Source organism: Amia ocellicauda, chromosome 21, assembly GCF_036373705.1.
Source record: "Amia ocellicauda isolate fAmiCal2 chromosome 21, fAmiCal2.hap1, whole genome shotgun sequence".
Classification (NCBI taxonomy): Eukaryota; Metazoa; Chordata; class Actinopteri; order Amiiformes; family Amiidae; genus Amia; species Amia ocellicauda.
Window position 1 is genome coordinate 9,224,088 of NC_089870.1, and position 13,561 is coordinate 9,237,648.

The 13,561-nt window shown below is 40.8% G+C and overlaps 1 protein-coding gene across 6 annotated transcripts in view; it reads left to right on the forward strand.

Moving 5' to 3' along the window:
* The window catches only part of meis2a (Meis homeobox 2a), a 71,962-nt gene that overhangs the window by 23,070 nt on the left and 35,331 nt on the right, over positions 1-13,561 (forward strand). For all 6 annotated transcript variants that reach the window (XM_066694754.1, XM_066694756.1, XM_066694758.1 and 3 more), the window contains exon 8: positions 6,981-7,126. In XM_066694754.1, coding sequence (XP_066550851.1) covers positions 6,981-7,126 — 146 coding nt within the window. The remainder of the gene's footprint in view (positions 1-6,980; positions 7,127-13,561) is intronic.

Here is a 13,561-nt window from a genome sequence, read left to right on the forward strand (position 1 = left end):
CTCGGCTTGCATTGAAGGGTTGGTTAAAGTCATTGGGGGTGGGGGGGGGTTGCTGTGGGGGCAATAACACTATCTTGAAGAGACTCAATGCACCTAGATAACCTCCGGGACCAATTAGTGTAATTTTATTTAGAAATGGGAAGACTATTCACTTGTTCCACAGAAGGGGAATGGGGTGGAGTTGTCAGAGAATCACAAAGTGTGAAATCTTTGGTCTAGACCCAGGGCCCTTCATTAGCCACTGATCCCTGTCACATAGGGTAGGGGCAGTCATGGGCATCACGATGCTTTTTCAGCAAAGAAGGGGGACAGCTCTCCCATCCTCTGTAATTTAGCCCTTTCTATTCATGCGAATTGGTTTTCAATATCAGGGATGGTTCTGCTTTCCATGACCTTTCTTCTCTGCTGTCATTGCTCCACCTTCCCTTTTAAGTCATAGTTAATTGCTATTAAATGTACTTTTCTCCCTTTAACATAAATGCATACAAACTCGTTAATGGTGAGACACAGGTGCAGTTAGGCAAGGATACGTGGATTAAATCACAGTGTGCTTGAGGAAAAAACATCCGGGATGTTAGCACTCCTTGCCTCTCGACTCATATCAATGTAAGCATGCAGGTTCTATTTCATACTTCTGCCCACTGCTGTCTTTTGTGGGCATGTAGTAGTGATTTCAATAAAATAAATTCAATAACACGATTAACATATCATCAGCTCTGTGCTAATCTTGACCGTTATTTGACAAGAAATTGTCTGAAAATGTTGATTTAGTTTGAATGATTTTGACTTTTTTCTTATGCCCACATATGCTTGTTTTAACCGTGTTTTCTTGTCAAGAAACCCAACAGAAATAATAAAACCAATAATAATATGACGATTATAAAAAATATAAAAAAACAATAAGTGCACCAGAGCTGGTTTTAAGTAATTAGAAAAACATTTGCTTTTTTCTAATTGTGAAAAAAGTCACTTCTTCCCATCTGAACTATTCTTACGTACCCTAACTGAAAAATAAATATACATAGAAACTTGGCAAGCTCTGTCCAGGGTTTAATGATCATAATTAAGTATTCCTGACAGTGAGGGTCAAAAGAAAAGGCCCACTTCCTGCGTTTGTGACTTATAAAATCATCAGCATGGAATGATTAAAAATGTAATTAGAAGCAAAAGGGGAATGACTGAAAATGTTCCATTATTTGAGCAGCGCAATAATCGGAGGCCAGGAGCAGCTATTGTGGGCCTCTCAAAGGCACTATTTATGATGTAATGAGATAATTGTTGTTACAGGTAGCAGGTTAATTACACTTGTAATTACCCTGCCCAAAGCCTTTGATAATATACATAGCAAGGCTTTCCCAAACATTGGGATTATTGGCAGATGATTATCACAAGGCATTTGAGGCCAGAGACACTCCCCTGGCTTGTTTTCTTTCTCCACAGTCCTTTTGTGACCTGTGTGCTTGTTTTATTTTTGGGTTAAAAGGTAGGGCAGCCTGGGCTCCCAAACAGGGCGCCCCCCTCAGTTAAAAAGCCCACTCCGGAGGGTCAGCGCTGGCTTCTGTCCTGATTCCCTGCATCACTGGAGAGACGATAGTTATCTCTAGCATTCCTAGGATGTCAGAAAGATAGCTGTGCCGAGGGAGGGAGAGAGGGGGAGGGAGTGTGGGTGGGGGTGGGGGTTGAAGCAAAGACTGTCTTCCCATGTGCTGGATGCTTAACACTAGGCTTAGCAGGCAGGGTAGCTAATAATACCTTTTTCAGTTAATTTAAGACATTGGTTAAGATGGCGCTTTCTAAAGCACAGGACGGCCTCCATAGCGGGCACTCGATGATACCAGTGTGTTCATTGACAGGATAGTGCAACCAGAATGGAATATTTAAAGGGAAAAAAAGACAAAGGTTGAGGGAAAACAGAGCGATACATAAGTCATCCAAAAAGAAAAAACACACGACGTATGTTGAAACAACGTAATTCTCCCTAGTTTTGCTTTCCTAGTTCGTCACAAAATCAGAGTGACACCTGAATGTAGCGCACGACCCCAAGGAAACCTGACACATCAGATGCATAATTCACAATACTTCCTCAAGATATGGACCCCTATTTATTTTTAGTTTTTCTTTATATCTTTAATTTATGCTTCAATATACCTTTCTTAAAAATATCACACTCATAATTGTCATATTTGGCATCACTTTCAGTATGACTCTCAAGATGTCAAGTGGAGGAAGTGCCCAAGTGCAGTCCTTTTGTAGGGGGTGTTTGGGGAGAATGTACTGTTAATGACCCCTGGCATCTTAATCCATTAGTTAGAGAGAGACCACCATAGTGTTTACCTAGCTCCTATTTTACATTTAAATGTGAGGGGCACGCAGTGTTTAGGAAATAATTGTAATTCAAGAATATACATTTTAGTGATCATAATTATTCACCAGATTTTGAGCTCTCAAGGTGCCAGGTTGCATCTGACAGTCAGGGGTGCGGTTAAAGACTGCATTTAATACACAAGTCCAGTCTGTGGGTTTCTCCTTTACTAAGCAGTGCTTTGTATTGTAATCCACCCAGAATTCCCAAACTTTATTACGTGACAAGTTTGTGCACATCCCCAAGTTGTGATTTTACTTTTTGGTTTAGAAGGGAAGTGAACAGAATCTTTTATTACGTAGGTTTTTTTTTTTTTTTTTTTTTTTTTTATTATGCACTTAGTTAGCATATTGTCGCCGTCTCGGTCCTCTAATCCGGTGGGTCAGCGTGAAACTCCAGTGGCTGGCAGTCCTGCTGCCTGATAGGGTGTGAATGGAGGCGCTTTCTGTCAGGAACATGTGGTCTCTTTACTGGAGAGGGCCTGCGTAAATCCTGTGTAAATAGAGGGAGGCTAACAAAGGAGGAGCCCCCGCCGCTTCGAGCATTTGGAGCCATTTGGGGGCTGAATGTGCTAAATGCTGCTTATGCCGCCTGAAAAGTTGAGGAGAAAGGAGCACAAAATCCCTTCTTTTCTCTCCTTTCTTGCTGGACCCCGGGGGGAGGGTGTTGAGGGCCCAGGGAAGCCCAAGGTAAGAAGGCGGCAGAGTTGTTTTCTTTCTGCGCTCCCTCCAAGGGCGAGGAAGGTGTCCTAGGTCACTGTTGCACCCCCCCCCACCCCCTCCCTTTAATGTTGCCAAAGCCCATGCAGTCCCTGAATGTTGTGTTTCCTGAAAAGAAATGCAGCTGTTAAACAAGGGAGCTCCAGCACAGTGGGCCATGCCCTCAGTCACCTCAAAATGATACAGAATTTCATTTGAACATGCCTGAGCAGTGCGGCCCGGCAGGGGGGCACAGAAACCGCTGTAATTAGTCATTTTAAGTATTGGTTCCATAGGTCACTCAAGGAAAAAGGGGACTACTTTTATATGCAAGCCTGATTACCCTGAAACAACAACTGAAAAAAAAACCTACATGAATGAAAATTGTCAATTAAGTCAGAAAATGAAGCTTGGCTTACATAATTGTGAGACATTTTCAGTCTGAATAATGAGTTGCAAAAGAAATGAGCATTTTTTCACCTCATGTTTTCTTTTATGATTATTATTTAATGTTTTTTTTTTAAGTGCTCTATTGCTCAGTAGTATGAATGAGTCTTGTTTTAAAACAGACTGTGACATAATATTAAAAATAAAGCATTTTTAGTTTGTTCCTAGACTGGATTGTAGCTCATTAATGCTTTTATGGTTCACATCTTGCTTATGATAAAAATGACCAAATAAAATGAAATGCCTTAGGATGCATCTAATAACTGTATTTTGCATAGCTTGTTTTTCATAGCAATGTTTTCTTTGTGGTTTCTGTGCTTGTGGTATCTCCTTGTAGGAGAACACTATTGCGTGGTGTGTATATCATGGTACAAGTCAGTTTCATCACTATAAAGCAATGGGGAAACCACTGCCAATTTTTCTTTTTTTAAGAAATGCATTGCACAAGCATAGCAAAACGATGGCAGCCCTGACAAATGAATGTGCAAACCTGACATAGTAAACCCTCCTAAGCGTGCTGACAGGCGTGGGGAGCAGATTTCCACTTACCCACGCTAGTGCTGGCCGATGTGGTCAGTGTGGTCTTTCGACTTCTCGCAGCACCATCACTCACAGGAGGGCAGGCCAGGCTGCCACTCCGAGGCGTATCCCAGTATTAGATCCAATTCCTGTGTACACGCTGCCATGCCACGCTGACATGGAGTGGCTCTTTACCTTGCTGCGTGTGGCTTCCCTGTGTTTTTGTGCTTAGGTCTTGAAATGACAATTAACTAGGGCGAATGTGCTTTCTATAAAGTTTGTGCTGTTAGTGAATAGAAAATTCAGTGAATATAGTGGAAATATACATTTTTCTTAATTTTGTATCTATGTGGATGTGTGTATGAAAGAATATACTGTATATACAATTTATTAATTAAATTAATTAGCTGACAGTGTATCTAAATCAAGATTATGTGTGGTAGTGATATGTACAGAAATGCATTGATTGATACTAGGTCTGTGTTTCTGTCAGACAATTAATTGGTTACCAGGCAAATGGTGAAATGCATGAAAGTAACTCTGTGTTGAGATGGTGAGATGCACTGGAATCTTTTTTTATCCAACTTTTCATTTTTGCTCGAGTTTACATAGCGTAAGGTCATTTTTCTCCCCATTCTTCTCCCATCCCTAGCATACAAAAACATACACATACTTTCATTGTGAGCACTTTAAGTAGAGGTTTTTTTTTCCCATCTCTGAGGGCACTGCTTTTCCAAAACTGCCTGGGGCTACACTACAGCACCTCACATCCCTGAGGCCCTTTGCCCGCCTCCTAATAGCCACTCTCCATCTGTGTCACATGGACAGATGATGAGACATTTCCAGTTTCTGTTTTTCGGAGTGCACATCCACACAGGTTAAAATGCCAGAGTTGCCAAGGAACAGTCAAAAGCCATTAGCGTTTGGGACAATTTGCCCTGCAGCACTCCTTCTTTGGCACATAAGAAAGGAATGGGGTGGGTGTAAATCACCAGCACTCTTCAGATGTAATGAGGTTGTGCAAATTCTTTTTTCCCCCTTCCCTCTGATCCTGCATCATTTTTATGATTATTTCCACCTCTTTGGTTTGCCTTCCTATTTTTTCCCCCTTCTATAACTCTGCATATACATGTATGTGTATGTTGGGAAAGAAGGCAAAAACTTTTGTTTTGCTTTTGTAGAGTCCTGTTACACCGTTTGCATAAACGGAGAGAGGGAGCCCTTTCTGGTTTAGGGGGCCGGGTGGCTGTATAATGAAGTGACGTGTCAGTCTGTAAATGTGAAATGGGTTGCCTCTTCCTTGCACGAGAGTATCACATTGCAGTGAAAATAAAGTCAATAAAATTAATCTGCCCAGCTTTGTGCTGTGGCTTTCTAGTCTCTGTGGTGTAGGAAGGTGGGTGGCAAGAATGGAAAAGTTGTAGAAAAATTAAAAAAACAACCAAACAAAAAACTTTATTAGATAAGAGAACAGCTCAGTGTGTAGCCATTCTGGTCTTGTTATTATTATTGAAGTTAAAAGAAAACAGTCAAATTAGCAAGTGGTCTCTGTTGTAGTTGTCAGGAAGCTTTGCAATGTCCAGCTCAGGCTACATCTAGTCCTGAGTTTATTAGTTTAGGCTTTCCTGAACATGGATTTTACTTAGTGTGGGATTTATGGCATTTACTGCTAATGAATGTCTATTCTTAAATTACAAAACTCACAGTCTCAACCCAATTCCCAGATGTCCTCCCAGGACCCTAGCTTCTTAAACATCAGCAGGGAGCACAAACTCTGCACTTCTCTGTTTCCCTCTTTCGTGTGGCTCCAGGCTAATGATGTGTAAGGAAAACACAGCTCGGAGAAATAAGGAGAAGGGGGAAAAAAAGGGAAAAACAAGGAGAGAGGGCCCCAGCGCTGTCCTTGTATTCTTCATTTATTTTGCATTTGATTACTCCGCCAGTCGGATCTTTCTTCTTTCCCCCTTTTTAATGTTATTAGTTCAAATATTTATGCATGAATATGGCTTGTATAGGTGCTCATGATTGATGCCTCCCCAAAAACAGGAAGACATGCAAGTATGAATTTTAAGAAAGTAGGGGTCCTGCAATGCCTTAGTGGAGGAGTTTTTCAGATACATAATTTAGATGCCCTCAAGGAAGGCTTTCAAGGCATTTTCGCCTGAGGGTAAGAAAAAATAACTATGACTGTTAAAAGTAAATCATTTTTGCTAATGCACAATTAATGCCAGAGAAAAGCACAGAAGAAGAGAGGACTGGGGATGGAAACTTCGGTTTAAAGCGAGCAACCTGCCTTGATATGCACCGGTTTCTCCTTTAAATAAAATCATGATGGACAGTAATGCAGGGGAGCCAAACTTGTCCTGTCATGCAAATCACGCAGTGGAAGGGGGAGGGGTTGAGGAGAGAGAGAGAGAGAGAGAGAGAGAGAGAGGGAGAGAGAGAGGGTAGGTGGGAGGGGGGGTTTGTCTTTAGTCCATTATGTGCATTGAGCTGCAGCAATGTGCCACATCAATATACAGTATTCTCCAGGACAATTTACATTCTGCTTAATTATCTTTCAAACTATTTCATGTATATGCAGTTTTCTTTTTAATATCTTCAGAACGCCAGCTTTCCTCCTCTATTCAAAGCGTAAAAACAAACCAAAAACTGCACGGTCACACAAGCACTTGTGATATCTCATTTCTTGATGGTACATGGGTGCGCAGAGTGTTTAAAAATTCTGAACTCTGTGGTTTGAGTGCTTTTTTTCCCTCCTTTTTTCCACGCTTACATTTTCCCATCAACAATTATGTATAATGAGAATCTTCTTCTAGACTGGTGTTGTCTAATCAGAAAAACACAGGTTCATTAGCCTCATCCCCTTGATTGGGGATACCTTTGATTTTTGCTCTCCCTCATCTATTTTCTTTTCTCTCTCTCTCTCTCTCTCTCTCTCTCGTATTTTACAGGAGATGGTTTAGATAACAGCGTGGCCTCGCCCGGAACAGGTGACGACGATGACCCAGACAAGGACAAAAAACGACAGAAAAAACGCGGCATATTTCCAAAAGTAGCAACAAATATCATGAGAGCGTGGCTATTCCAACATCTTACAGTGAGTGCAAGCAATGCTTTTCAAACTCCTTCCTCCACGCACAAGCCTTGTGCTACAGTTCAGTACATTCCAGAATCTTACGTATTTGGAATATTAGAAGTTGGAATATATATCCCGAATGCTCTGTTTACGTGCATCGGCATTCTTGATTTTCCATGTTTACATGGCAAGAGGATACTCCATTGATGCTATTAAGTAAGCATGCGTATCTCACTATTTTCTCAGAGGTGAAATTTGATATTTCGAGAAATGTGTGGGTCTTAATTCAGTGCGAGGCATCAATTCAGACCAGATTTTTTCCACCACTTTTATGTTCTTTTATTACATCTGTTTTTTCCATCGAGCTGTAATTTCATTTAAAATCATCAACAAAACCAAAGTTTCATCTGAGAAAAACAATCTGCTCTTCCTTGAACCTGTCGCCATCTTTTATGGCACTCCCGCTCTCCTTTTATGCACGTGGTTCTCTGGGTTCAGCCTTATATTCAGAATACATGGCCCAGAATTCCTTCAGTATTCCACCTTTAGTATTCCCTTCAGAGCTGCAATATTCAATTCATATTCGGATGATTCTGTTTACATGGTGGAATTTATCCATGTAATGGTCTCCTTCATGTCTGGTGCCCCTTGTTCACCTGACTCAGGATGAGTGTGAATTAGCAGGTTAATAAGTTCATGCTCTGTTTGGATGGTTGGGTGTTTGTCTGAGATGGAGAGTTGCCTGAGGTTTACATTTCAATCTGGTGTATAAACCTCAACACGTTTGAACAACACCTGAAGTCATTTAATTTACATTTCAAAGTCAATATAATTGTGGCGTCTCCTAATCAGTCATACCAATGTAATCTGTGTGTGATGTGTATGCATGTGTGTATCTATGTGTGTGTGTGTGTGTGTGTGTGTTTGTGTGTATGTGTCAATGGCTATTTATTGTTTGTATATATACATAGAGAAAGAGTGCAATAACATTACATTTTATTAAATATTTCTTTATCTGTGTGTGTTTCTTGGACATTTAAATTATGAAAATCCGTGGTATCACTGGAAACATGTGCTAGCCTCAGAATATGTATTTCTGTTTATGCTTTAGTTCTAAATCAGAGAGATTAGAGAAATGTTCTTGCCATTCTTCAGGTCCATTATCTTAAAAGCTAGACATTTCACTACTAGGGATTATCTTGGTTGGAAAGAGTGACACTTTCTTTTACAGTCTTTTTTTATTTGCTATGGTGCTGTAGACAACAGTAGTTTATAAGAGTGCTTTTTTCTATTAAAGTCAAAAAAGAACATACACTACATTTCTTCCATTCTGTTTGCGAGTGTTATTCCAGCAAAACAAGCACCCATCTTTTGTTGTATGTAATTGCCAAAGAATAATAATTTGATGGAAGATGTATACTACATTGTAGGAACGTTTGAAGCTGTCTTGTTTCAGAGCATTAAATAACGTTCCTTTGTTGTATTGCACTAAATGTGCTCCTTGGTGAATTCTTTAGCATTAATAATTACAAAATTCCAACAGATAGTTTGATGAATGGCAATAAAATATTCTCACTGTCAGAAGCGGTTGCAGCACTTTGTTTGGAAATTGCTCACTTGCGTGGCATAAAGTGTTTGTTTGTATTCCACCCTTGCTGAGCACTTAATCAAAATAACATTTGACAATTACACATTTAAACTATGCAACGGAAATAAAATTGTCCAAGTGATTAAATATTTACAGGCTGCTGAAAATTAGGTACAGTATTACAATTTTTGGCGGAGAGGTATGCTGGGAGGGAGGCTCTTGAGATCGGTGTGAGTGTGAGCCGGGTGGGGGGGAGGGGGTTGGGGGTGCTACATGTGAAATGTCTTGCTGGTGTTAAGAATCGTTTTACTGGGACGCCTTGGAAAAGCAAGCAAGCAAGTGACATGGGACAGAGTTTTACTAACTGCCGCTTTGATGTGAGGACATTATTAGCAGGCAAAGGTGTATTGATTACAGTTGGGAGGTCAGGATGTAGTGGGACTGTCCGACTGGCTGCTGCACCACTGCAGTGCAGGGGGAGGGGCAGGTGCTGGGGTTAGCCCTGGGCTGCAGCTTAGACCCTTAAGAAGGTCAGGTGCCCCGTGTGCCCGCTTTGCCCAGAGGACTTAGATGAAGCATGGGTCCCAGGGCTGATTACCTAACCAAAGACAAAATAATGAGTCTTAAGCAAATACTAACTAATTGAAAGGGCTGTAAATCCATTACATATTGGTCAGGGATAATCAGGAGTATTTAATCACTTTTATCTATTCAGGAGCACTGAAGCTGCAACAGCAAAGCCCTGAACCTTGCCATGTGCTTATTATTCTCATCATTATCAAAATTACTCCACAGCTGTTCTTTGCTACATCACCTCAGCTGGAGATTTAGCAACCTGTAAAATGTTTTTAATTTGGAAGTTGAGTGAGTGTGAGGGAGAGAAACTGCTGGGAGTTTTTTTTTTGTTCTGCGGCTGGCTAAGGGCTGCTGGGCAAGTAGTTTGAAGAAAAAAAAATCTCAATCTACGAGCACAGGCGAAGCCACCTACCACAGTGGTTATTTTTTTACACACACGTCTGCTAGTTAATTTACTCGGCTCCTACCAAGTTGAAATTTCTTGCTTTATTGAAGGATCATTAGGCGGCTTTCCCGGCAACTAAAGGAATGTAAGGACAGCCCTCTCAGGGTTGCAGCGCTCCCTGTCTTAAAAAAAGAGAGAGAGGGGAAAAAAAGTGATTCACAAAGCTTTGCGAGCCTTTGCTCCAATTTTCTATAGAATTGTTTTAAAATTGTATTGAAAGGGAGAGAGAGAGAGAGAGAGATTGAAGCCCCATAGATTTGTCTAGAAGCAGTTTTTATTCATGGAAATGCAGGCTTCAAGACCCTTTTCCCTCTTTTATTATTTCTCCTGCTTTTAGATGTTGTCTCAAATCTTTATTTGTCCCTTTTGTGAAAAGCTTGGCCCGATCTTGTACAAGCAATAATCCCTTCCTTTAAACCTACCTTTATATTTTTAGAGTAAAAGGGGACTAATTGAATTATCCCCCCTCTACTCCCACCCCCCCACCCATCCCTTTTATTTTAATTTGTTAAGCAAATGTATTTTCCATTCCAGGATGTGTTCGTGCAGGGGCAATGCTAGGGGACTTTGGCCCTTGAATGGCCTATTGCTGCATTCTGGCATTCATGCATTCATTAACTGGGGAGAAATAAAAGGACTCTGGTTGTATTTTTTCAAACACCCAGCCAGCATGAAGCAACTTTTCCATTAACCACAGGGGTCTTTCTACATATGTTCTCAACCCCAAGCCATTGTCACCTATTCTGAAAAGCTCAAAAGGAGCCCCCCCAAAAAACAACAAAGGCCAACAGTAACAATTGTTAGCTTTTAGATTCAGAATAGCAAAATCAGTACCCCCCCCCTACGTGACCCCCCCCCCCCCATCACCAACACATCACACAACCACCCACTTTCATGTTAGAACTTTTAATATCAATTTAAACATTTATTTTATTAAGACCAGCATATGTTGACTATGCTGCATTAGTACCCACAGGTAAGGTTCTGTGGTGATACCCTTTTTCTGTAATCGTCTTACTTTAATACATTTCTGGGGACAGAAAAAGGAAAATACGTCATCATATTCCACAGAGCAGTTAAAAGTAGAAATTGCGTACGTCAGTCAGCAATAGGAGGGACTGCAGGGCTCGGAGGATCTACATTTCCTTTTCTGGATATCTTCCAGTCACAGAGGGAAAAGGGAAATCCCAGATTGTTGGTATAAGCTTCTCAATACTATGGGGAGATTATGTTATCAGAAAGGTAAACTTTACTGTTAAGGCAGATTTTACTGCACTTCAAAGACGAAGAAAGAAAAGAAGGGCAGTGAATCGCTCACCCTGGTCCCGGTTTCTTCAGAGACTTGGAAGTGCCCTCGTGTTTCATGTGGAGGAGCCCTCAGTCCACTCAATTAGCCTCTCAGCAGCCCCCGCTTTCCTCCTCAAGAGCTCCCTGTTTGCCCCGCACAGACAAGGGTCGCCCGAGAATGAAAACAGGAAGTACTCAGACACAAAGATACCACTTAATGCCCGTGTATCTTTTCAGTTGCAGAAGGAAACATAAACCTAACACCAGTAAAAATAAATAGACATCTTACATAAGCCAGGGGAAGCAAAGTAGTCTTAAATCATAGACTATAGAGCTGCAGCAGAGGACTGAAATAAAGAAATAAATGTCTTGTGTGTAGTAATCTATAGTAATTTATGTGTATAACAACAGATATCTATTTTCAGTTATTATTATTATTTTTAATTAAGATTTTTTTTTTTTAAAGGGAATTACAGCTCAGACATCATTAGATGGTCAGTGCTGCGGAGACTGAAAGTCGCTGGTCAGTTGTACATTTGCACATTAGTCTCCATGGAGATGCTCTGGTGCCGAAAGTCATCTTCAGGTCTGCTGTATTATGCACGGCCTCTGATCTGCTGAACTAACCTTAAAAAGCTCAGCATGTTACCCCTGAACATGGGTAGTGTTGCTATCCCTGGCAACGGATGTTTGTCTTACCAAAAAACAAGTCCACTACTCCGAAAAGCCTGTGTTTAAGTAGACTAAACATTTACCCTTTTTTTCCTGTGGCCTGTTTGTGTCCTCTTAATCCGTGTGTATTGTTCCACCACCAGTGCCATTAAGCTGGTGGAACACATCTGCTAACGGTTTAGACATCGCACAAGAGCTCTTTTGCCTAGTTCTTATTTTATGTCTGTTTCATTTGTCTTTTACATATTTCACCTTCATAAAGTTGTTAGAAATTATTTTGCGCTGTGCTGCTTTTCAGTTCACGACGGGGCCGGTTGTGTGTTGTGTTTTTTTGTTTGTTTTGTTTTGTTTTCTTCCCCCCAACCCTCTTGTTTAATTTCAGCACTAAAGTTGTTTTGTGTTTGCGGGGGGATGGGTTGTGGGGGGGGTCACCAGGGTTCAGGGCTGAGTGAGGCCCCCAGACTCATTTGTCATGTGCTTGTTTGCTGCAGAGACTGGAAGTCAGCACTCCGGTCACCCGTGGCAACCCAAGGACAGTTTGGTGGGGTGTGCGGGGGGGGGAAAAAGGAAAACCAAACAAAACAACGTAATGTTTCAGAGCTCATCAGTCACAAGGCTATCATCATTTTTGAAGGGAGCTGCTACAGCCTGCACTTCTATCAAACAATGTCCCAAAGCATCCCATTCTGTGACACGGTGGTGAGGACAGAAGTCAACTCTGTCTGCCATCTGCTGTCCTCGGCCTTCTTTCTCACATGAGCCGATGAACCTGGAAAACTGAAACAAATCCTTTGGTAATGTAGCGATAACATGATGAGCAAACCTGTGCAATAGAATTGGCAAAACTTCACATTTTTTAATTAATACTTACCTTTATCCATTCCTTCATTATTTTTTTAAATAAACAATCATAATGCTGTCTACTCAGCTACACAAAGATAGACATATTTTTTTCTTTCTTATTTTCTTAAGAAATTGCCTCGAAAGTTCAGAAGCCCACACCCCGTAACTACTTTATTGTGGGCTGTATAATTATATGGCAGGCTGCGTTACCTTATTTTTCATGGCAGATTCCTTTACAGTTACTCAAAATCTCATTGGTGTATATGTGTTGCTAAAAGTGATTGACAAAGCCCTGTTTACAATATTCAGGGTAAGTCTGAAGCAGTTCCAAAGATTTATTATGGCATTAGAATGTAATAGCCGTGAATTGTTTCATGCCGTACATCAGTCCTTTTCAATTCTCTCCTAATCCAGATCTGTCATAGTTCCACTTCAAAGGGTGTATCTATTATGGCACTAATAGAAATTAAATACAACGCCATTAAACACACTTAAGTGTAGGAGGGGAATGGGCGGTAAGGAATTCTTGGCATTTCTGTTTTTTTATTTTTCACAGATCTTTGAAAGTTTTTTTTTTTTTTTCCCTTTCTTTCCTGTTGGAACCTTATATTCATGGCATGCAGCATTGCCCCTTCCTATTGTATGTTTTTAAATAAACAGTATTGTGTTCTGTTTATTTAAGTGTAACAGTACATGCATTTTTTAGCAGCTGTTACTTAAACAAATGGCCAGGTTCCCACCATACTCTTAGTGCAGCGGTTTGTTCATTGTGGATTTTGCATTTTGTCACTTGTCTTTTAATTAAGTTGTAAAGTCGATACTTGCTAAAGAATGTTTACAATAGAACGAGAGTCACACAATCGCTAAGTAAGTAGTGAAAAGAACCTTGAAATGAAATACTTATGGCATTTATGTGCCATTTCCAGATTTAAAGTGTGTGTGTGTGTGTGTGTGTGTGTGTGTGTGTGTGTGTGTGTGTGTGTGTGTGAACTCTTGGGTCAGATGGACCAAATGAAGTCTGCAAAACAAAACAGGCATTGCTGTC